The 24,901-nt window shown below is 42.9% G+C and overlaps 1 protein-coding gene across 6 annotated transcripts in view; it reads left to right on the top strand.

The window, feature by feature from the left end:
* Nucleotides 1-24,901, top strand: part of VPS13C (vacuolar protein sorting 13 homolog C) — a 103,609-nt gene that overhangs the window by 47,217 nt on the left and 31,491 nt on the right. For 4 of the 6 annotated variants that reach the window (XM_083412914.1, XM_083412913.1, XM_083412911.1 and 1 more), the window contains 23 exons: nt 568-704; nt 1,307-1,463; nt 2,782-2,861; nt 3,419-3,478; nt 4,174-4,330; nt 6,086-6,202; nt 6,807-6,910; nt 7,730-7,897; nt 8,327-8,631; nt 12,036-12,180; nt 13,226-13,382; nt 13,573-13,697; nt 15,018-15,187; nt 15,670-15,908; nt 17,244-17,473; nt 17,962-18,054; nt 19,691-20,056; nt 20,288-20,377; nt 21,487-21,642; nt 22,476-22,740; nt 23,565-23,725; nt 24,056-24,177; nt 24,288-24,582. In XM_083412914.1, the coding sequence (XP_083269040.1) occupies nt 568-704; nt 1,307-1,463; nt 2,782-2,861; nt 3,419-3,478; nt 4,174-4,330; nt 6,086-6,202; nt 6,807-6,910; nt 7,730-7,897; nt 8,327-8,631; nt 12,036-12,180; nt 13,226-13,382; nt 13,573-13,697; nt 15,018-15,187; nt 15,670-15,908; nt 17,244-17,473; nt 17,962-18,054; nt 19,691-20,056; nt 20,288-20,377; nt 21,487-21,642; nt 22,476-22,740; nt 23,565-23,725; nt 24,056-24,177; nt 24,288-24,582 (3,899 nt within the window). The remainder of the gene's footprint in view (nt 1-567; nt 705-1,306; nt 1,464-2,781; nt 2,862-3,418; nt 3,479-4,173; nt 4,331-6,085; nt 6,203-6,806; nt 6,911-7,729; nt 7,898-8,326; nt 8,632-12,035; nt 12,181-13,225; nt 13,383-13,572; nt 13,698-15,017; nt 15,188-15,669; nt 15,909-17,243; nt 17,474-17,961; nt 18,055-19,690; nt 20,057-20,287; nt 20,378-21,486; nt 21,643-22,475; nt 22,741-23,564; nt 23,726-24,055; nt 24,178-24,287; nt 24,583-24,901) is intronic. The other 2 variants (XM_083412915.1, XM_083412912.1) reach the window with 1 other exon arrangement.

The raw sequence follows: 24,901 nt of genomic DNA, 5'->3' as shown, positions 1-24,901 counted from the left end.
CAGTTCGAAAGCATGTCAAAGTGCAAGTAGATAAATAGGTACCTCTCCAGCGGGAAGGTAAACGGTGTTTCGGTGTGCTGCTCTGGTTCTCCAGAAGCGGCTTAGTCATGCTGGCCACATGACTCGGAAGCTATACGCCGGCTCCCTCGGCCAATAAAGCGAGATGAGCACCGCAACCCCAGAGTCGTCCACGACTGGACCTTATGGTCAGGGGTCCCTATACCTATAATGTAAAAAGTTTGGTCTTTGAGGTTGCTTGTTTTGGTCTCCCATCCCCCTTTGTTCTCCTTTTGTGAATTTTATCTGGATCAATCCATGCCAGCCAGTGCAGCTTTTGGAATTAGTATAGGGTTCTGTTTCTTCAGAGGTGATGAATGCATGGCATAGTGGGCAAAGACCTTTCTGGGTTTCCCGTTTTGAAGCATAAGAGGGCAGCAAAACTCACAATGCCATGTGTTCAGTATCTCTGAGAAACAGCCTCCAGGTGAGAACTGTTGTTCCTTTTTTGGGAGGAATAACCATAAAAATGCTGTTTTACAAGTGGAACTAACCTGTCTTTAGTATCAGCAGGAAATGGAAAACAAAAGACAAAAACACTGGTAGCTGAGAAAGAAATTATGTTAGAAGATAACTTACTGGGCACATCAAAAGAAGTCCTGCAGGAGGATATTACCAATATGCTGCTAAACTTTGAAATCAAAGAGGTATGACAGCTTGTTTGTCTCTTTAAGCCTAAATGTTGAAGTTTGTTTTATTTATCTGTGCTAGAGACAATTACTTGACACATGAAAGCCTCTCAGATAGGCCCACAAATCTGTGTTGTTAGCAGTGTAAAATATGCCACTTCTCTCATTTTCTGGTACAGACTAAGGCCTAGCTTCCCATTGCATGAATGAGCTGTGATGAGTCTTGGCTTCTCATGCTAATATCATGTCCTCTCTCCAAGGAAAAGCTTTAAAGTTTTTGCTTTTAAACAAACCACAGTTCCTTGTTTGAACTCAGGGAAACTTGGTTTGATTAACCTATGGTTACTGAGAACAAAAGAAGTTTTGATCAAGGCTGCTTCTCAAACCATAGTTTCAACGAAACATAGCCCACTGAGTTCAAAAGTCGTGGGTAACTAGCAGGTATCTATAGTAAATGCTGAACAGTATTCATGTTGATCGGCTCTTTTCACTTGGGAGTTGGAAACTAGTGTTGGCAGAAACCAGGTAAGTGGTGTTGATTTCAACTATATATGGTTGACTTTTGAGTCTTCAAATGCATTCTGTTGCAATTTTTGAAATGTCCTGTATTTTTCTTTTAGGTTGTAGTAACATTAATGAAACAGATAGACAAGAAAAGCTGCCCTTTGCACACATTAACAGTGTTGCAGCTTGGAACTGAAAGCAGAATTAAAACACATTCCATGACTGCTACAGCATATCTTAAAAAAATCCACATGAAGTGCCTTGAATTCACTGGTAAGTCAAGGTTAAGTTAGAATTTGACGAAATAATGTAATTCAGGTGGTACAAATAGTTCTTCATGTGACAATATTAAATTTGCAGATTGTTTTCCTACATGTTCAGTTTGTGTTCTTTAATGTCTGATTCTGTGTCCATCTATGATTTACATAGAATCATAGAGCTGTAGAGTTGGAAGCCTTTGCTTTTGAATGTTAAATGTAGTTTTTCAGGACCTTTGTTGGCTGCCTCTATGCCATAAGCTTTACTCAACTTTTTGTTTATTGTAATTGAGTGTTTGTTACTGTATGTGTGTTTTTGAGAAAACTTGTGATGAAAAATAGAAATGTATAAATAGTGTAGTTCTTACACTGTAAGATTGTAGTTGGTGGGTGGAGGTTTCTCATAGAACTTTCACATTTTAAAATAATTTTTTTTAGATTTTCCTAACGTGGCCAGTCTTCCCTCTCATTTGCAGTGTATCCTGTTAAATGTCACATATTTAATTTAAGGGCTGAACCTGGTACTTGCTACAAATAATTTAAGGAGGAGTCTCTCTCTCACACACACAATCACACACACACACACACACACACACACACTTTTCCAAAGCAGCTTTCAGGTTATAAGGAGGAGGAAAAGGAATGAGTTGCTATGATGAAAATTCAATAGTTGCTGAAATAATTTCTTCTAAGAAGCGAATCTCTAATGCTGAAAAACAGCACTTTTACATTTGCTTGTAGACGAGTAGCTCATGTCACTTAATAAGCCTCTTTACTCATCCTTTGTCTTGTTCTGAGTTGCTTAAATTCCAGCTGGCAGACCAGATCCCTATCTCACCCACCCCCTGTGAGCCAAGTTTGACAGGTGGGCAGGGCCACTCACAGGTCCATCCACTTGCCTATCACCTACATTCATGACCAGCTGATTGTCAGGGCATGTAAAGTGCAACCCCCAATGTTCAGATAGTCGAGGCATCAGAGGGGCTTGCAAAGAGCCATTCACGGTGCTATGCAAGCCCTGACATTCAGCTGATTGTTGGGGCTTTGCAGGCACAACCCCCTTTTTGGCCCAGCCTAATATTTGCTTGCCCTACCACTGTTGTCAGAAATGATGTCCATTGTAGGGCGGGTGGGCTTGGCTTCGCCAGAACTGCCTGGTGGACCTAATTAGGCCCACAGGCCAGGGGGTTCCCCTCTGCTGCTATACACCATTTCTTCAAAAAACATTGTATCATTGAAACATTAACGCATTTACTGCATTGATTACTTTACTGTGCAAAATGAATGCTAAATGAATCAGAGCTCTGTAAACGTGTTTCTTATTTTACCCACAGATTCCAAAGGAGATCCTCTGAACATCATTAGTTCTTCAGATGAATCTGGCGAGCATCTTTTAAAAATGAATTATATAAAGGTTTATTTATTTTTTAACTAAAGATCATTGTGGGATCTTATGAGTCAGTGTTGAAAAAACAAAATTAGGGCTTTTTATGCTAAGTGATGTGGAACAGCAAAGTGAAATAACTGGGAATTAAATGTTATGGTTACCTTAATTGAACATTGTAGTAAGGCTAAGTCCTTTAGCTGATCATCTGGTTGGTCAGTGCTAGTCTGGTCTCATTCAGTAAGGTGTAATTTTTGTATGAATGACAGGTGAGGGGTAGGGGAGATTGAGGGATGGCAGAGGGTGGGAAATGACTTTAGGTGATAAGATTGAATAAAGATGCAAGGATCTGATTTTCCCTGAAGACAATTAATTACCCTCATCTGAGATGAAAAAAACTCTTTCTGCCTTAACCCTTCTTGCCCTGTGGTCTAGGAAGTTGTGATACACAGCTCAGTCATCTGAGTGACACTTTGGGACAGGGTGGGGCTGCTTTAGGGCAGGCACATGTAGATGTTAGGTCAGAGAAACCCTCTGGATGTTGCTTCCATTTATATAATGATCTGAAGCTTCAATTCTTTTCTTAGGCTGATGCAGATGGAGCACATTTTGAAACAATTTACAAAAGTACAAAGCAAGCACTAAATGTAAGTTCTGAAGTGTGTTGGCAAGTCAGCTCCTATATAGTATGGTGTGTTTGGTGTATTTTTTTGTAACAATTGTTAACTTAGTCAAAGGGTTTTGGGATCAAGTTTATTGGATCGACATGCTCTTCACAAGCTTGTGTGAGAAATGAATGCAAACGAAGTTAAATTTTATTTATGATATCCATATACCACGGTTTATAATGTTTATCCCAGGGCAATATACAATGTGACTTAAACAATATGATTTTGCTACCGCATGATGTAGTGATGGCTGCCAACTTGGACAGCCTTAAAAGGGGAATGGACAGAGTCACAGGGGATAAGGCTATCAAGGCACAGAGAGTCTGTTACCTGCAGCGTTGGAGGTCCTATGCCTCTGAATACCACTTGCTTGAGAGTGCTCCTGGGCTCATATCTCTCTTGTGGGCTTCCCGTGGGCATCTGTTTGACCACTGAGAAAACAGGATGCTGGGCTAGGGGGGCTTTTGGTCTGCTCTGGCAAGGCTGTTCTTAAGTTCTTAACAAAGTAATAAACAAATGACAGCATAATCACAATATACAAATTAAAATGGCATGAGTTCAATTAATTATACATAAGCTAAAGGGCAGTTTTAAAAAATAATAATCAGACATCCAAGGCCTTGCTCTAAGGCAAGATGCCAGTGATCCTCTGTGACATACCTTCTCTTTCTTAGGTCTCCTTTTCTTCATTGGACATGTTGCTACACACCGAAGCCTTGCTGTCAATCATGAATTTTTTCACATATGCCACAAGTGAACTTACACCTGCTGATAAGAGAACTGATCGAAAGCTGCTTTCAGAGGAGCCCAAAACTGTTCTTGCAAAACCAGGTATTGTGATGTAGGATATCGCTATATCCTTCTTGATAACCAAGGATGGTAGTGGTGTGTTAATTTATATACTACTTTACATTTTGCCAAGTGCTTTATTTGATTTAGCATAAGACATAATATGAGGAGGGAACAAAAGAAGAGTAAAAGTGGGCATTAATGCTATGAAGGGGACCAAAAGAACAAGCCACGGCATTGCATGAGGAAGAAAGCTAAGTGTGTGAGAGATTGTAGGGAGAGGGGAAAAGCAGGCAGAACTCTTCCTCTGCAGCTATTCCCCTTGGCTACTTTTATGCCAGGGAGGCTCACATGGCACCTTCATTACATATCTTTAAGTGCCAGGCACAACATTCCTCTTTTTCCGGACCTTTGGTTAATTAAACAATCTATGGCATTTTAAACTGTGTATGGAGGAGTTCATTGTTTTTGTTCGTTACTATGTTACATGTTTTTGTGTTTTTATATTGTAAACAGCCCTCTGATCCTCAGATGAAGGGCGGTATAGACATTTAATAAATAAATAATTTTCACCTTGCTGGGGCTCCTGAGACTTCATTGATAAGGGTGTGTAGGTGGAGAATGGTTCAAAATTGGGGTTGTAGGAGGGAAGCAGCGATGAAAAGGGTTAAAGCACAGGGCCATTTTAACCCAGGGATGCAAGGGGTGCTGGGTATCCCGGCACTGAATTCTGGTAGGTGCCAGATGATTGAAATACGGTAATTTGGGGGCGCTGGGCAGATCTTTGCACCCCGGCGCCGCATATGCTAAAGACGGCCCTGGTTAAGCATGCCAAATGCTGCCTGTCACTTCTCCCATGAAAATGGCTTGCCAGGCCCAGATTGCCCTCGGCGCATCCTTTGGGAATCCTGTTTGTTCCCTTATGTGTAGTGGCAACAACAATGCTTTAGTCAACACTGATTCAGCTAGTTCATACATAACTAACACCTTAATGAAGCAACCTGTGTGCTTGCTGTCAACTTAAACTTTGCACTTACCTTTACACTTACCTTTGGTACTTCTATCCTGATCTCTTAAATTATTATTTATTAGATTTGTTAGTTGCCTTAACTTGCCCAGAGCAACCCAAATTGACATACAACCAACTAACCCAACACCCCCTACTGATGCATTACAACCAAAGGGGAAAGGAAATGCATTAAAAACACCCCACCCACTTCTAAAAGGACACAGATAGTTAAAGGCCAAAAGGCCTGGTGATAGAGAAAAGTTGCCTGTTGCCTAAAGATAAATAATGATGGTGCCAGTCAAGCCTCCATAGCTGGGGTCAGCAAACTTTTTCACCAGGGGACCGGTCCACTGTCCCTCAGACCGCGTGGGACTATATTTTGGGGAAAGAAAAAAAGAACGAATTCTTATGCAACCCAGAGATGCATTTTAAAGAAAAGGGCACATTCTACTCATGTAAAAACATATTGATTCCTGGACTATCCGTGGGCCGGATTTAGAAGGCAATTGGGCCAGATCCGGCCCCCGGGCCTTAGTTTGCCTACCCATGCTCCATAGGGAGAGCATTTCACAAATGAGGAGCCACTGCAGAAAAGGCCCATTCTTGTATTCCTACCCTCTGGACCTCTCATGGAGGGGATGCATGAAGAAGGGCCTCTGATGATTATTGCACAATCCAGGTCAGTTCATATGCAGGGAGGCATTCCTTAAAACCAGTTTCCCATTAACATCTGAACTGGAAAACTATTGTTTAATAGTTGTTGTTTAATGTGTCTTTCTGTGGCGCAGTTTCTACTCTTGTGACCCGCGATGGTGGGTTTGACCTGAAGCTCACTGCCAAATTGAGTGCCTTCAACATTTTAGTCTGTGATCAGAAAGGTGACATTGCTGATATCCGAATACAAGGTAAACGAATTTCTGTAATTTGAAATTGCATAGACATTTTATTAATTTTTTGTAAAATATTATCCATTTTCAGCATATGAAGATGTCTGTGAATCATAGAAATATATCCTTAATTAAATGTAGGGCAACTAACAGTTTGCTTAATAGGTTTTTTTTTTACCTGTTGAGTTCAATATATATATATGCTTCTGAATACCAGTTGCTGGAAGCCAAAGGGAGGGAGCAGGAGTGCTGTTGTGCTCAGGTCCTATTGGAAGGTTTCCCACAGGCATCTGATTGGCCACTGTGAGAACAAGATGGGCCACTGGCCAGGTCCATCAGAGCTCTTACTATGTTCTTGTGCCCATAGCATGGAAGCAAGCTCTGGACTCTCTTTCTGTGATGTATTTAGATCATGGTCTTCTGTAGCAAGTGCAGAGTGGCCTCCATCATCTTCCTATCCAGCCTCAGAGCAGATCCACACCGCTATATCACTGCCATAGGATTTAGATATTCCATAATACTGATATGAATAACTAACCACTCTTTAAGAAATCCTCTTTTATCACACTACTATTTTGAATTGAAAGCTGAACGTTTTCCTTTGTTTTTTTTTTTCTGCCAGGTATGGAGGCCTCTGTTTTTACAATGACGAAACAGACAGAAATGTTTGCCAGGCTTCGTGACTTCATAATAACAAACGTCGATCCTAATACAGTTCATAAAAAGGTGAATATGAGAAGTGAGGTTGTTAAGCTGGGAGCCATGTGTGCTTCACAGGAAGGTTCAAGAAAATTGATAGGAACAGATTTTCAGACTTGGTCTTGCTTTATGCCTGCCAGTTTTAGAAACTGTGCTGGTAAATGGAATGAGGGCCGAAAAAGTCTAAAGGGTAAGCATTTTGAGGCAGTATGGAATACTTCTTTTACTGGGTGGTGAGGAAGCAAAGCATTGAGCATAGAAGAAACAAGATGATGGGAGTTTTCTCCAATCTCTGACAAACTGAAGAGCAGCACAGATTGCTTTAAAATGTGAACTTTAGTGACAAAACTGTTCTTTTAGCATGACATACCTTGCTTAAACTAGGAATATGTCCTCTACTGTATGCTAATTTTTAAAAATGGTGCTTGATTCTTTCTCTGGCTAAACAAAAGGTATAAATGGTCTCAAATAGTTGTAATATGCCTATGATTGCTTTCATTCAAAAATCCATATGTGGTGTACATTATGAATAATGTAGTGATTATTATTGTATCTGTTGTGAACACAGTTTGAATGCAGCAAGTGCAGAGAAAAGAGGTACATTAATAAATTTGGCTTGATCAGACAGAGTCCTCATTATAGCCACGGATTTAGGGACTTGCTATTTATCTTTCATAATGTTGCTTGAAACTCCATAGGGGATAAATGCATGTTTTTAAAAAATGTAGCTGTTGTGCTAATTGGATGGAAAAAAATTCTTGAAAAATAAACACTGAGAAAGGTGTAAAATGTTCCTATAGAAATCTACAAGAATGTGATTGTGCTGAATGAATATTATCTTTGCAGACTGTCTCAATAGTGGGAGATGAAGTATTTCGGTTTGCAATGTCACTTTATCCAGATGCTACAGAAGAAGAAGCCTATACAGATATGTCCAAGGTAGATGGTAAAATGTCACTGAAAGTGGGCTGCATTCAAATCGTTTATCTGCACAAATTCTTCATGTCACTACTGGTAAGAGATGAACTTATTTTTCATTATTGCATTTTAATTTTAAAGTATTTTTTAAAGACACTTCTGAAACGAACTTCCAGGTGTGCAGAATTTGCACCATTCTTTTGTATCCCAGCATGATGGTTGTTCCTAGTCCTGCTTTTTCCATTGGATCATAGTGGTGATGATGATGTCATGACTGTGACAAGATCTGGAGTCTGAATTCAGACTTGCTGTTTTGATTCAAGTCACATTGGCCATAAAAAAGCAAAAAGAAAATAGGGAACAGGTTATTACTTTCAACAATTTTCACCACAGTTCTGTTTGCAACACCCTATTGGTTGTGCTGTCCACATCCTGAGTTGATGTGACTATTCTTGTCTTGGTTTATTCAGTTGCTATTAGCATTATAAACTAGCTATTGTGCTGCATAATTATACCTTTTCACAGAACTTCCTAAATCACTTCCAAACTGCAAAAGATGCCCTAAGTGCTGCCACAGTTCAAGCTGCTGAAATGGCTGCTTTGAGTGTGAAGGATTTTGCTAAAAAGAGCTTCCGACTTTCAATGGACATCAATCTCAAAGCTCCAGTTATAGTAATTCCTCAGTCATCCATCTCTCAGAATGTATTGGTAGCAGATCTTGGCTTAATCAGAGTTGAGAATGAATTTAGCCTGGTTCCTGGAGAAGAGTCTTCTAATCCTCCAGTGATTGACAAAATGGATATACAACTAACACATTTAAAGATATCAAGGTATGAATATTCTGCCCCTGCCCCCTATTTAACTCAAGATTATAGGATATCAATTATGTAAATGCCAACAATAGTTTCTCCTGGTGGGCTGTGAGCTTCCTTCATCCCCTTACCTAAAGAAGGTTGCAGCTCAAGGTGACTGAAGAGCAGTGTTTGCTCACTCTGACAAGGGGATGGGTCAGAAGCGAAGATTGCTACATTTAGGGTTTTAAAGATAAAAAGTAACCCTTTAAATTGGGCCTGAAAATGGATTGGAAGCCATCGGAGATGACAAATCACTCACATAATGTGATTATATTTATCTATCTTTCTTAATAATCTGACCATCATTCTGGACCAATTGTAGTATCCACAGTTTTCAAGTACAGCCCCAAGTTAATGCATTGCAATAATCCAATAATACAATTACTAGAGCATGGATAACATGCCACAAGGCTATCTTTGTCCAGATAGGGTCATAGTTGATAGATCAGTCAAACTGATAAAAGGCACTCTTTACCACCAAGGATATCTGAGCCATAGTTCTAGATTTAAGAGCACCCCCCACACTGCAAGCCTGTCCCTACAGGAGGAGGGCAACTCAACCCAAAGCAGGTTGAGCGTCACCCAACTGGTCAGACAAATCACGCTCCAACTTGGAAGTAATTAACTGTGGTTAATTGGACTGTGGTTTTGCTGAAATATTCCTGGTGTGACTTTAACATTAGAGATAGAGAGAGAGAAAGAGAGAGAGAGAGAGAAATTTGATTTAAGTGTGCGTGATATTTGATGCAAGTGATACGACTTGTTTCATATACCGTATTTTTCGCCCTATAAGACGCACTTTTTCCCCTCCAAAAATGAAGGGGAAATGTGTGTGCGTCTTATGGGGCGAATGCAGGCTTTCGCTGAAGCCTGGAGAGCAAGAGGGGTCGGTGCGCACCAACCCCTCTCGCTCTCCAGGCTTCAGGAGAGCCGCAGCGCCAGCCCCACAAGGTCGGGGGACAGCAGGGAGGCGGAACGCCGCCATCCCGCTGTCTCCCTATGTGGTTTAGAGGCTGACGGCGGGGAGATGCGTGCTTCTCCCCGCCGCCAGCCCCGCGAGCTCCGGGGACAGCGAGGAGGCGCGGCGCGTCTTCCCCCTGTCCCCGGACCTGTTCTGCATGCAGGCGGTGGGGAGAAGAGCGCTTCTCCCCGCTGCCTGCCCGCAAGCTCCGGGGACAGGGGGGAGGCGCGGCGCGTCTCCCCCCTGTCCCCGGACCTGTTCTGCATGCAGGCGGTGGGGAGAAGAGCGCTTCTCCCCGCTGCCTGCCTGCAAGCTCCGGGGACAGCTGGGAGGCGCGGCGCGTCTCCCCGCTGTCCCCGGACCTGTTCTGCATGCAGGCGGTGGGGAGAAGAGCGCTTCTCCCCGCTGCCTGCCTGCAAGCTCCGGGGACAGCTGGGAGGCGCGGCGCGTCTCCCCGCTGTCCCCGGACCTGTTCTGCATGCAGGCGGTGGGGAGAAGAGCGCTTCTCCCCGCTGCCTGCCTGCAAGCTCCGGGGACAGCTGGGAGGCGCGGCGCGTCTCCCCGCTGTCCCCGGACCTGTTCTGCATGCAGGCGGTGGGGAGAAGAGCGCTTCTCCCCGCTGCCTGCCTGCAAGCTCCGGGGACAGCTGGGAGGCGCGGCGCGTCTCCCCGCTGTCCCCGGACCTGTTCTGCATGCAGGCGGTGGGGAGAAGAGCGCTTCTCCCCGCTGCCTGCCTGCAAGCTCCGGGGACAGCTGGGAGGCGCGGCGCGTCTCCCCGCTGTCCCCGGACCTGTTCTGCATGCAGGCGGTGGGGAGAAGAGCGCTTCTCCCCGCTGCCTGCCCGCAAGCTCCGGGGACAGCTGGGAGGCGCGGCGCGTCTCCCCGCTGTCTCCGGACCTGTTCTGCATGCAGGCGGCGGGGAGAAGAGCGCTTCTCCCCGCTGCCTGCCCGCAAGCTCCGGGGACAGCTGGGAGGCGCGGCGCGTCTTCCCCCTGTCCCCGGACCTGACGTGAAGGCTGGCAGCGGGGAGAAGAGCGCTTCTCCCCGCTGCCTGCCCCGCAAGCTCCGGGGACAGGGGGGAGGCGCGGCGCGTCTTCCCCCTGTCCCCGGACCTGACGTGAAGGCTGGCAGCGGGGAGAAGAGCGCTTCTCCCCGCTGCCTGCCCCGCAAGCTCCGGGGACAGGGGGGAGGCGCGGCGCGTCTTCCCCCTGTCCCCGGACCTGACGTGAAGGCTGGCGGCGGGGAGAAGAGCGCTTCTCCCCGCTGCCTGCCCCGCAAGCTCCGGGGACAGCTGGGAGGCGCGGCGCGTCTTCCCCCTGTCCCCGGACCTGACGTGAAGGCTGGCGGCGGGGAGAAGAGCGCTTCTCCCCGCTGCCTGCCCGCAAGCTCCGGGGACAGCTGGGAGGCGCGGCGCGTCTTCCCCCTGTCCCCGGACCTGACGTGAAGGCTGGCAGCGGGGAGAAGAGCGCTTCTCCCCGCTGCCTGCCCCGCAAGCTCCGGGGACAGGGGGGAGGCGCGTCTTCCCCCTGTCCCCGGACCTGACGTGAAGGCTGGCAGCGGGGAGAAGAGCGCTTCTCCCCGCTGCCTGCCCCGCAAGCTCCGGGGACAGCTGGGAGGCGCGGCGCGTCTCCCCGCTGTCCCCGGACCTGTTCTGCATGCAGGCGGTGGGGAGAAGAGCGCTTCTCCCCGCTCCTGGCCCCACAAGCGCCTGAGGGGGAAATAAAATTTTTTTTCTTTATTTCCCCCCCAAAAAACATGGTGCGTCCTATGGGCCGGAGCGTCCTATGGGGCGAAAAATACGGTACCTGTAGATGCGTGGTTTCTCCATAACGTAAAGCTGGCGCAGTTGCACATTAACAGACCTTGAAGAGGAAACAGATGCTCCACTGTGGAGATATATTCCCATCAAGAGTTGGGAACATGTGGCCTTCCAGATACTATTAGACTCCAACTTCCATTAGTCTCTTCTAATGGTCAGGGATGAAGGAGTGTTGTATTCCAGTATACTCTGGAGCACTGCAGGTTCCCCACCCATTCTGGCTTCTCCATTTGAAGTGTTGTTTCAGAGCTGGGGAAATACTGCCTTAGTTAAACTTGGATAATTGCTGCCAGTCAAGAGTATATGGTACTACACTTGATGGGGCGAAGGCTTCATTCAGTATAATGGAATCTTCATTTCTAATAATTGTAAAATTGGAAGGGAATCCAACTGTCATCTAGTCCAAACCCCTGCAATGCAGGAATCACAACTAAAGAAACCCTGGCCAGGTGGTTCTTGTTCTTGACTAGAAACAAGCTTTTAGCACACAAGGTGATAGTTCATAGAGCTGACCAAATAATCCATGTCTTTTGTTTCAGCAATGGATGGAGAGACTGCAGATATCTTGTGTGCCCTAATGTTTCAACCCTTGTTTTGTAGGACCACAATAGGCAGTGGTTCTCAGCCAGATATTGAAATTTTGCAGCCAGTAAATCTGTTGTTGTCAGTCCAGAGGAATTTAGCAGCAGCTTGGTACCTACAAATCCCAGGGATTACAGTTAAAGGAGACTTGAAGCCCATGCAGGTAAGGCCATGGGAAGTCTTGATAATTCCATGTTCTAGATGGAGATAAACCTATTGCAAATATTTTGAGATAATAATTATAACTCAGGACTTAATCACTTGCTTAATCACTTGCTGTTTTTGCCATGAAAAGAGTTTACTGAGCCCAATAATTTGTTCTGGTAGCTAGGTTTATCTCTACTTAACAGTGAAGGTTGTTTGACATAATACTGTTTGCTAAACATAGAAGTATTCCTGACTGTTCTTTGACATGTTTTTGCATGGGCAAATATTTACAATATGAAGTGGGTGATAACTGATTCAACCAAACAGAATTTTCATGGTTGCTGGGATTCCAGGATTTTCTACTGGATATTATATTGGTTTTTGCTTTCATAACATTGTTCATGTGGCTAACATTACGGAGAGCAAGGACTGCTTGCATTTTTTTATTATAATAGGCTGTGGGGGCACTATGCATGAGTAAAGTCCCCAAATTCTGTTACCTGACAGTTGGAGAGTGTTATCCTTCAGTGCAATCCTGAGTCCAAGACAGGTGTTGATTGAAAATGGGAGTTGCAAGGTATTTTTTAAATACAAGGCTTTTAAAAAATGGCTTTCTTGAGGGGAAAAATGTTGTTGTTTAGTCGTTCAGTCGTGTCCGACTCTTCGTGACGCCATGGACCAGAGCACGCCAGGCACTCCTGTCTTCCACTGCTACCCACAGTTTGGTCAGATTCATGTTTGTAGCTTCGAGAACACTGTCTAACCATCTCATCCTCTGTCGTCCCCTTCTCCTTGTGCCCTCCATCTTTCCCAACATCAGGGTCTTTTCCAGTGAGTCTTCTCTTCTCATGAGGTGGCCAAAGTATTGGAGCCTCAGCTTCACGATCTGTCCTTCCAGTGAGCACTCAGGGCTGATTTCCTTAAGAATGGATGCGTTTGATCTTCTTGCAGTCCATGGGACTCTCAAGAGTCTCCTCCAGCACCATAATTCAAAAGCATCAATTCTTCGGCGATCAGCCTTCTTGATGGTCCAGCTCTCAAATAGTTTGATTTATTTACAGATCTCTCTCAGCCAAGATGACTTGACCCTGCTCATGAAAATTTTGCTGGAAAATCTTGGTGAAGCTGCTGCGCCTAGCAGGGTTATACAGTCAACATTACCAGAAGCTCAGATGCTCAAACAAAGCAAAAGCCCAACTGATGCTGATCTCCAGGAAGGTGATAAGTTGAGCTAAGTTGTATACAGTAATTATGATAAGATACTGTATTTGGTCTTAAGCAAGGTATTTTGTTTATGGGATCAAAGAAGAGTTGGCAGCTAATTTTTAAATCTTAGCACCGTTGATGTGCATTGATCTTCAAAATGCTGCAGATTCAAGTGTTACTTTTTATCTCTAAAATGTTTCAGGTAGTCTCATCACTTCGGGAGAAAGAGATCTTCATGAAACAGAACCTAAGGAGAGTGTGACCCTCAAGTTTGAATTCAATTTTGAATCACTTTCCATTGTTCTCTACAATTCTGATGTTGAGCAGGTTTGTTTCACCTCAACATGAAAAATATTTTCCTTTGGAGTAAATATGAATTAAGATAATGTTGGATTAAATCATACCGTTTGAAGAAAAAGAACATTATGAGTTAATATATTGTCTGCCTTAATTAATGAGCTCAGTGTTAAATACAATCCCATGTTTTGATGCCTCTTACTTCCCTTCTTGCAGTATCCTCCTCCTTCCACGCTGCCCACTTTCCCTTCCATTTTTCACCTCTTTGCTGTCAGTTCTGCTCCTCTCCAGCTCCATTCCCTGCCCAGCTTCACAGATTGTTCTCCTCTCTTCCTCATTGTCTCTTAATTTCACTCATTTGTCCGCCCCTTTCCTCTGCTGCATTTCTGCTTTCAATGACACTTCTTGCTCCATTCTCCTCCATCCTCAGCCTCTGTAGGCTCATCCAGACTTCCTTTTGTGCTATGTTTCTAGGCACAGGTTCAGACTTTAAATCTCTGTGTCCAAGTGGTTCTTTTCTGGCCCTGCTGCTTTTCCTGGGAATACCCACATTTTGCTGCTAAATGGGAGCAAATGGCAATTGGGGTTTCTGCGGATTGCTGTTTGCCCCGATTCAGCTGTAAAACATGAGTTTTCCCGGGGAAGCACCACAACAAAGAACAAAACTGCTCGAACACTGAGCTTTAAAGTGAAGATCTATGCCTGGAAAGTGCAGTGCAAAAGGAAGTCTAGACAAGCCCTTGGACTGTTTCTTTACCTCCCCACAACACCATTCTTCACTTTGAGTCCTTCTCCCAGCACTCTCAACTAAGATCTTGTATAATGGCTTTACAAAGTCTGCCACAGAAACCCTGGTTCTGACCCCTCTTTTTCATCACATCATACCTGGGTGAGGCAGGCATATGTTGTAAGCATGCACAATTTGTTAGCCTTTGGGGGTAGGGGGGAAGTTGGCCTTCTTTTGTGTCCCCCCCCCCCCACCACCATTTTTGTACTTCTGCAAGCCTCTGGGCTCCACCAAGCCTGATGATGCTTCTCTTGTGAGCAGGTGGTGGTGTTTTGGCTATACTACTCATCCTGAATATCAGCAGTAGAGGGAATGATATACCCAGCGCACTGAATCTAGTTTGCCTATCTCATTTTTGTGTCCTCCATTTGTGGCAAGCTTTGAAATATTAAAATCTTCATATAGATTTTTTCTCCTTTGCCAACATTTAAAGCATTAATAGCAATTGTGTCCTCATGTGCTTCTGTCCTCAAGTAGATTGTAAAAGCCCAGGCTGTATGCACTTTCAGTTTTCTAGCTTCTGCATATAATTCTTTTACCTTGGTTATTTATATATATTGTAGAAATCTCAGCTTTCACTTCATGATAACAGCTTGTGTCTTGGAGAACTCAGACTGCATCTTATGACATCATCAGGACAGATATTTTCAAATGGTTCTATGGATATTAATACTAAGTTGAAAACATGTACATTGGATGATCTCAGAGAAAGGATTCAGAAAGCAACCTCAAGGTTAGACTCTGATATCATTATTAATATTTCTAGAGCTCCTGTAGTAAGTAACTTGGTGTTGCACATGAAATAAAATGCAGACTCTGCTTTAGGCTTTATAGCTTATTTAAGAGCCATGATGCAAGGGAAGGGAAGTGGTAGCTGAGTTCTCTCTGGGAATGTTGGTGGGCGGCAGGAGAAAGAAAACTCCCTTTAGTGTAGTATTCCTTTTGGCTAATGACTGGGCTAGGTGGCCCTGGGTGAACAAAGAAAGCTGTATTCAAACTAGGAAATGCTGGAAACTGACAATTGGCTTCAGTTACAATGCAGTCACATTATAAGTAGTATAACATCATCTTTTGTTGCAATTGGATGAAAAATACTATTATTGGTTGAATTCATACCCTGCCCTTCCTCCCAAGGAAGCCTACTAAACTATAAATCCTTTCAGGAAAGCAGTTCTTCAGCTTGTTTTCTGGCTTTATTATTTGTTTATTTTTCAGAATGATAGATAAGAAAGATGGCACAGATGATAGTGTCATGATTGACCTCAACTACAAGCAAGATAAAAATGGGAGTGAAATCGTATCTGTCTTGGACAAACTGTATTTGTGTGCCAGTGTGGAGTTTCTGTTGACAGTAGCAGATTTCTTTGTTAAATCAATGCCAACAGCATCGACGGAAGGATCTACCCAGATTCAGTTAAAATATACCACTCATGGCAAACCTAGACCAGATAAAGGTCAGCAAAAGAACTTTCTCAGTTGACATAGTTCCACATCTGAAATAATAAAACCATAACAATGACTACTCGGTGCAGAGCTGAGCATGCTTAAGCCCACTGACATCAGTTAAAATTTAACCAGGGTGTGAATGTGTATTAAGGTAGTAAAAGCTAATATGAAATATTGGCACTTTTCAATAATGTTTCTGGGCAACTAAATAGTTTGTGTGACAGGGTTATTTTCAGTGGGCTATAGTGGAGAGGAATAGCTTTGTCTAGGCAGTCTGCTGCTCCCACAGCTTTTGTATCCTACCCATTATGGAGCGAGTGGCGCTGTGGTCTAAACCGCTGAGACTCTTGGGTTTGCTGACTGGAAGGTCGGTGGTTTGAATCCATGCAGCGGGGTGAGCTTCCGTTGCTTTGTCCCGGCTCTTGCCAACCTAGCAGTTTGAAAGCATACCAATGTGAGTAGACAAATAGGTACTGCTGTGGCAGGAAGGGAAACCTTGTTTCCATGTGTTCTTGTTTACATCATGGTATCCCGTTGACCCAGAAGCGGTTTAGTCCTACTGGCCACATGACCTGGAAAGCTGCCTGTGAACAAACGGCAGCTCCCTTGGCCTGAAGTGAGATGAGTACCACACCCCATAGTCAAGTTTGACTGGACTTAACTGTCCAGGGGTCCTTTACCTTTGCCTTTTACCCACCCATTATATATAGTTTAAATTTAGAGAATTTCCTATCTTTCTGAAGCAAGCAAAAAAGAGTTACTTGTCAACTGTGTCCCTGTTCACCACCAAATGTCATTTGGCCTTAGGTATCTTTTATGAGCACTGCAGTGAACAAACCATTTATTTTGTTTTCCATTGTTTGGAGATAACATTGCTTGCATTTTTTTTCTTTGGGTGGCGAATCAGTGCTTGGTTTAGTTCAACCTAACCAAAATAATCAGACAACTTTTTGAAAAGTAGATGGGTGGATCATTCAAGTATTTCTATTATGCTTTCCTGCATCGGTATACCTGTATAAGTGGATCCCCTATCAACAGAAAATGCACATGTCACATACAGCTGAAACACTAGACTTTTCTATTATGAAACCAGAGAAAACTGACTTATCAGGATGTTCAAATCATGAAGTAAAATTTGAAACAGTTATTAATAGCAAGGAGCACAATAATGCCAACAGTACAGTCACATTTATACATCCTGGATGCAACTACTAGGGCAAATTTTCTGAACTACGCTATTGTAAAAATTGTATTTTATGGTGGTGCTGTGGAGGTATGTTTTTCATTCTGTTGTGGTGACTGGCTGCTAAATCAAGACTGAACTAAATTTTAAACTTTTCTAGGTGGATCACCGCAGCCCAACATGACAGTATTGACACGGATCATAGAACCAGAAATTGTGTTCGTTGCCAACTTATCAAAGGCTGATGCTCCTGCCTTAGTAGCTTCATTCCAATGTGATTTCAGTTTGTCAACTAGCCCTCTTGATCGATGTATGAATGCTCAAGTGCATGACTTGAAAGTGCTGGCCTGCCCTTTCCTCCGAAAGAAAGAAGAGAAGAATATTACAACAGTAAGTTCTGTGCTGTAGTTTATCTTTTATAGCTGGAGAGAATAACTCCTTTCACTCACAAACCGTGTAGCACTTCTGAGGCACTGCATTTCTGCAACTGGCTGGTTCTGGAATGAAAAAGGTGGTTCTACACAATTGAATATAGTGCTGTATTATCTGGGAATAACCTTCTGGATGGCTGAGACCATTACATATGGTTTTCCTGGCATTTAGTTCCATTCAGTAAACATGCTTGCTCCTTATTGCTCTCTGTTCATCACAGTTGTGCTTATACTAATGCATTGTCACTTTATTACCCAGTTCCTATTCTCCTTGTGGGAGAGTATACTTTTTAGTTACTGATTTCCTCTCAGTACTCCCTCCCCCTTATTGCAAAATAGGATACTTCAGCAAAGCATTAATTTTTTACTTAATTAGAATGAAATCAAATAACTTTCATGCTGTTTTAAGTTTGAGGCATTTCTAACAGTATGCTTGTATTCTCTAAGATTGTACAACCTTGCTGTCTGACTATGGAAGCTGTGATGCGTACTTCAGAAATGCAGAGTGTGACAGTGATAGTAGAAGAATTTATTGTAAAGGTTAGTAAATGGTATTGTAATGACAATTTCCCCCTGCATTTCCAGAAAGGCCTAGCGCTGGTTTTAAAATACATGTCACTTTATAGACTGCTGTTTTGTGGTGACTCTGAAGTGTGCCTTTTTCTGACGCCACCCTTGCACTTTACAACACCCTTCCTTCAGTAATATGGGATGGTCCCTTTATTATTTGTTTTAGATGCCAGCCTTTCCACTGAACTTGGTTACTGAACTTAGACCATATATTTTGCTATTCTCATCCTCTATTTTATCTGTTACTGTAATTTTTTTTATTATTATTGTATGCTGAGTTCTGGCAGTTCCCTCGCTGCAAGAAGCCACATTACAGGGAACCAGGCAGAGGGCCTTCTCAGTAGTGGCACCCGCCCTGTGGAACGCCCTTCCACCAGCTGTCAAAGAGAAAAACAACTGCCAGACTTTTAGAAGACATCTGAAGGCAGCCCTGTTTAGGGAAGCTTTTAATGTTTAATAGACTATTGTATTTTAATATTCTGTTGGAAGCCGCCCAGAGTGGCTGGGCAAACCGGCTGGGCAAATAAATAAATAAATAAAAATAATTTATTATATTACACCACTTAGATTGTGGTTTTTTTTTAATTAAATGGGTTAAAATGTTCTAAAATAAATACATTCACCAAGTGGTTCATCCTCAGGGGGCCCAAATGAAAGAGAGACACCTCACCCAGAGTTGTTCTCTCTCCCCTGACTCTACTCCTGTGTTTGGAGGAAAGATCTTTCTCATTGTGGGACATGGGCAACAATGCTGAGACCAGCTGCCAGAGGTCCTCGCAGGACAGCACGAGTGTGCATCTTTATAGTCCATTCCTAAATATGTGCTTCTACCTAGACCAGCAGCTTGCCCCACAATTTTCCACAGGAACAACTGGAAAGATGCATTATTTCTAGTATACAATAAGCCTTAATGGGCTATTTAGCCAAGGCATCAGGATGGAAGTACAAAGCACAAAAGTAAAAGAATGCAACAGCATTCTTATTCCACCACCTCCTTGGAGTCCCCTCCCATGAGAAAACCAAAAAGACAAAAAAGAAGAAAAGCAAAAACGCCAAATGTAGACCAGAACAGCAACACTTTTAAAATTTCAGACTCCTCATCTGGTTAATGCTCCTAAGAGAGCATTGTGCAGTGTATACCAAGAGACTCTTCCTCTTGTCAGTCATTTTCACCACCACCAGAGACTGTGCCTGTGGTGCCTGTTCTTGTTCAGGAAACCAACCCTGGAATAGGTCAGGATAGGGAAGAAGGGCAGCAGAGTTGAGTGGCTATAAAAGCGAGGACACCCTTCGGACTTCTTAAGGATCTGGGTCCTCTGCCATGAATGAAGACTGGCAAGAGAGGAGGTGCCTGCAAAGTAAATTGTAAGTTCCCTTCATGGACTAAACTTGAGAACTGACAAACCCACCGTGTGCCTCACATATTTTGCCAGAGAAGGCCCCTTTAGGGGAAACGGCCAGTGTTTAAAAGTAATTTCCTTGCACAAGGCAGTTGGTAGATGCTTTACGGAACACCACTGTGGTGCCATAAAGGACACATTGTTACATGTTGTGCATATAAAACACTGAAACTTGTTAATTCAGCTTTTTTTTTTCCCTTTTAAAGATTTCACCAATAATTCTCAATACTGTAATTACTATCATGGCTGCCATGAAATCAAACCTGAAGGATGAAGGATCTGATGAGACTGCTTGCAATACGGTGGACCTCTGGGGTATCAAGTCTGTTGACCAGTGTCACTATTGGTTTCTTGGTGTTGACATGGCCACAGAAGCAACCGAAACATTCAGTGCTAACGAGCAGTGTGTGAAGAAGGAGAACCTGGTTGTTGAGGTGAAAGCTGTTCAGATCACTCTGGAGTGTGGTTTGGGGCATTCCACTGTTCCCTTACTGTTAGCAGAATCAACATTTTCAGGATCAGTGAAAAACTGGTCTTCTCTCATGGCGGCCACAGCTGACATGACACTGGAGGTATGTAAATATAAGAAGTGATTGATGCTTTATATTTGAGGCGTGGTCTGCCATTGCTAGGTCTAGTGATGATTTGAGTTACATCTGTAAATTATTTTTAGGTACTTGCTCCATGTGCATGTAGAATTTTGTTTCATAAGTTTTTATTATGCTTGACTTAGGTGTGGTAGATTGAAATGAAGCCTAATGTTAAATAATTTTAGCTCTTATGTTCTCAATATTGTATCCCAGGTTCACTATTACAATGAAACAAATTCAGTTTGGGAACCACTTATTGAGCGAGTTGATAATGAACGACGTCAATGGGACTTAAAGTTAGAAGTAAGCAACCTTTTATAAATACAGATATATAAATATAAACACCATTAATTAATGAAAATTCAAACTGTTATTCCTGTCTGGATATTGCAAATTCTTTTTGCCAGCTGAAAAGCAAAGTGTATTTTGCCATGAATTTTAGGCAACCTTCCTCTAATTAGGGCCCTCCAGATCAGTCCATCAGTCCCTGGTAGGTTTTGGTGGAAGGCTTCATTTAAGGATGCTAGCAGTTGCTTATCCTGGACTTGGTTTTGTAGTGGCATAGTCTCATTCTGTCTTTGCTTCAAATTCTAACCAGCCACACAACCCAACAGGCTTTCAGGCCTGCTTACAGCATAAATGGCAATAACACACACCAAAAGATAATTAAAATCTTACATTGCACAAATTATTAAACTATCATAAAAGGTAAAGGTACCCCTGCCCGTACGGGCCAGTCTTGACAGACTCTAGGGTTGTGCGCCCATCTCACTCAAAGAGGCTGGGGGCCAGCGCTGTCCGAAGACACTTCCGGGTCACGTGGCCAGTGTGACATCGCTGCTCTGGCGAGCCAGAGCCGCACACGGAAACGCCGTTTACCTTCCTGCTAGTAAGCGGTCCCTATTTATCTACTTGCACCCGGGAGTGCTTTCGAACTGCTAGGTTGGCATGCGCTGGGACCGAACAACGGGAGCGCACCCCGCCGCGGGGATTCGAACCGCCGACCTTTCGATCGGCAAGCCCTAGGTGCTGAGGCTTTAACCCACAGCGCCACCCGCGTCCCTTTAAACTATCATATTTCAAGCTAAAAAAATATTTAGTTCAACTTTCTCTGATTATTCAAATACCCTTCTGTACTCCATGTTTAGATTCTGAAACATGGACTGTTTATAAGCAGCTGTTGAATTAGAAGTTTCTAAAAAAATAATTTGAAATTTAATTCCATGTTTGCCAAGTGTTCCTTGTATTACTTGTATTATTGTATATTTCCATTGACCAAACAGAAAGATTATTCTTGGTCTAAAGCAAAATTGCAAACCTAAATGTTAGCATAATTTAAAATTGTGCCTCCGCAGTTCAATTTCCAAAGTTTCAAATGGGCAATAATTTAATAATGATGCTGTTTATTTTAGATGAAGACTAACCCCTTACAAGATAAAAGTTTGTTGCCAGGAGATGACTTCATAGTTCTACCAGAACCTCAAAGTGTCATCAATATATCTTCAAAGGATACTATGAATGTAACAATATCCAAATGCTGTCTTACTGTCTTCAGCAATCTAGCTAAGGTAATTTCATATGAATTGTGGTGAGGTTATTTGTAATCAAGCCCTTTCAAGTGGTAATTTGATTAACTTGAGGGAGAAGATAATTATTGATTACATATTATGGGGTGGCATTTTTCTCTTTCTGTTTCAGTTTAAGGGAGCAATGTTTTCCTTTATACTGAACATGCTGCAAATTGATGTCATTGAGGGAGGGAAGGTGGAAGAGAAGGCATTGATTCAGATCCTTGGTTAACCACGTCAAGGAGAGCTATTTCCCTTTATCAACATAACAGGGAAAACAATATTTTTTTAAGCAGCTCCTGAAAAACATATTTTTTGCCCAGGCCTTTCCTGGATTTCTTTTGCTCTGTTTTACTGCTTATAACTTATTTTGCTATATTTTGCTGTTCATATTTTTATGATGTGTATAATTATTTATACTATGCTGCTTTTATGCTTTGTTTTATATTGTGCTCTGCTTTGTTGTATTTTAAAGTTAAAAGGTCTAGAAAATATTTAAATAAATGAAATAATATAGAAAAGCTGGGGAAGAAAAGCATTAAAGGTTACAGGCAGGAACAAATGCTTTGATAGTAGGATGCTGCTTCCTTGATGCTCCGGGTTGCTTCCCGCCTTCATCAAATTCAGTCTATGAGCGCTTGAGCTCCCTTAAAACTTCTCAATCTAGTTCTGTGTTACCATTCCCCCATCTTTTTCAGCTTATTTCTTTCTTATACTTCGTTTTCATTCTTCTGCTGTTAATGGTCAACTTTAATCTCTGATAGCTTTGAATATTGAGTAGCCCAAGAACATTTATAGTCCATGTATACTTTCAAATGTTTGCTTCATCTTAGGGATTTTCAGAAGGAACTGCCTCTACGTATGACTATGCATTAAAAGACAAGGCTCCTTTTACTGTGAGAAATGCTCTGGGTGTTCCCCTCAAGGTTCATACATGCAGAAATCTCCAGGTTGTTGGATTAGCTGCAAAAGAAGATATTCATGATATCGCAATTGATCAGAACTTGGAATTTGAATACTCTACAGTGGATACCCCACACAGAGGGAAGTTATCTGCAATGTATCGGCTGGAAAGTTCTCTATTCACTTTGAGCATTGGTAAGATGTAAAGAATGCTGCGTGTGTTTAGGAGGGTTAATCTGGGGAGGGAGGGGGACAAGGCAAACAACTCTGGTAGGGAGTAAGCTACTCAAGACTAAGTACATAAACTGTTCACAATTCTAGAAATGCCTGTGCTTAAGTTAGAATCAATTCTGAGTAAGAATAGTTGTAATGAGCAATGTTAGATTGATTTTCAAGTTAAGTGTTTCCCATGCATTCAGAAAAAGCACAAGATGCACCCCTCCTTTTACTGGACTACTTCAGAAGTACAAGCAATTAGATGTTTTTGCACATAACAGCCATAAAACAAAACAAATCCCCTCTGCTGCTAGAAAAGAAGCAACTCAGGTTCCACCTTAGTCTTCTGCATTCCTCCTGGAAAACTTTGCTTTCCAAAGGAAGGAGATATTTGACTGTGTTTTCTGATATCATCGTTGTATGAAGAGATACAATCACAGGAAGAGTAGGTTCCACCTAAACATTAGGAAGAACTTCCTGACAGTAAGAGCTGTTCGACAGTGGAATTTGCTGCCAAGGAGTGTGGTGGAGTCTCCTTCTTTGGAGGTCTTTAAGCAGAGGCTTGACAACCATATGTCAGGAGTGCTCTGATGGTGTTTCCTGCTTGGCAGAGGGTTGGACTCAATGGCCCTTGTGGTCTCTTCCAACTCTATGATTCTATGATTGACACTTGCTGATCCTTTTTAAACTGAAAATGTCATGTAACTTGTAAGTCTTTGGGACTGAGCAATTACTGCTTGTATATATTTAAATAAAAGGGGTGGGTTTTTTATTTAGTTGTTGCTTTGTTGTTGTAAAAACAGGCCCTGAAGGATACACAGAGGTGGCAAATATTCCCATAGCAAAACCAGGAAGAAGACTTCACAATGTAAGAAATCCTCAGAGTGATCACTCGGATTCTGTTGTAGTGCAGATAGATGCAGCAGAAGGAAATAAAGTTATTACCATACGCTCTCCGCTTCAGGTAAATGATCATGTTGTATGTTAAAAGCATGATTATTGTGTTCTAAAATGCTTGTGTTAAATTACTGTGGTTGATTTGAAGGCTGCTTTAGATTTGGGTGGGTGGGCGGAAAAGATGCCCCAAAGAAATATAAATGGCAGATCGCTGCATTTAATTGCAAGGCTAAACTTCGGTCAAAGTTTGGGTAGAGTATTGTCCAATAGTATCTTCGCTTCTAGGAGGGGTACATCAACATGGTTTGCTGGCTCCTTTATTGTTTACAATGCTATCAAATGCTGCTTACCACTTTTTTAATACATACTGGTAAAATATGCTGTGTTATAATTTCAGATCAAGAACCACTTCTCTGTCCCATTTACAATTTACAAATTTGTTAAGAATGTTAAACTGTTGGAGCCTATAGGTGTGTCTAAGCCTGAAGAGGAATTCCATGTTCCATTAGATTCATATAGGTATTTTTTTGCTTCAGATTTCTTAAGCAGTTTTACGTTTTTAATAAAGAACCCCCAAATTTAACAAGGACTTGATTTCTCCCTCCTTCCCTTCTTGTGCTGGAGCTTAGGTGTCAGCTATTTGTTCAGCCAGCTGGGATCTTAGATGGTCAGTATAATCCTTCCACAACCTACATATCCTGGAGAGAAGAGCTTCATAGGAGCAACGAAGTCAAGTGTATGCTACAGTGTCCATCAACTGAAGTCAATTTTCTGCCTCTAATAGTGAATACTGCTGCTGTGCCTGATGAGTTAAACTTCATTGCATCCCATGGGGAGAGCTGGGATCCAGCCTACATTATTCATCTCTATCCAACACTCACTTTGCGGAATCTTCTGCCCTACTCTTTACGATATCTGCTTGAGGTATACCATCTCAGGACTGGATATAACATACCGTATTTTTCGCCCTATAGGACGCACCGGCCCATAGGACGCACCTAATTTTTTGGAGGGAAATAAACAAAAAAAATTTTATTCCCCCCCCCCCCCAGCCGCAGGGGAAGCCTGAGCTTTTAAAAACGCACCTACCGTAGTTTTTAGAGGAGAAAAGGATATCTTCCCGAAGCACGGGGCGCTCTGCTTCAGAGCATCCAGTGCTCCGGGCAGCAGGCTGCTATCCGCAGCCTAGGGAGCCTTGCGGGAACTCCTGCAGGGCTCCCTAGGCTGCGGATATCTGCCCAAA

Source organism: Podarcis tiliguerta (assembly GCF_965153285.1).
Source record: "Podarcis tiliguerta genome assembly, chromosome: 14".
NCBI lineage: Eukaryota > Metazoa > Chordata > Lepidosauria > Squamata > Lacertidae > Podarcis > Podarcis tiliguerta.
Note: the sequence above shows the minus strand (reverse complement) of the source record. Positions and strands in the feature narration are given on the sequence as shown.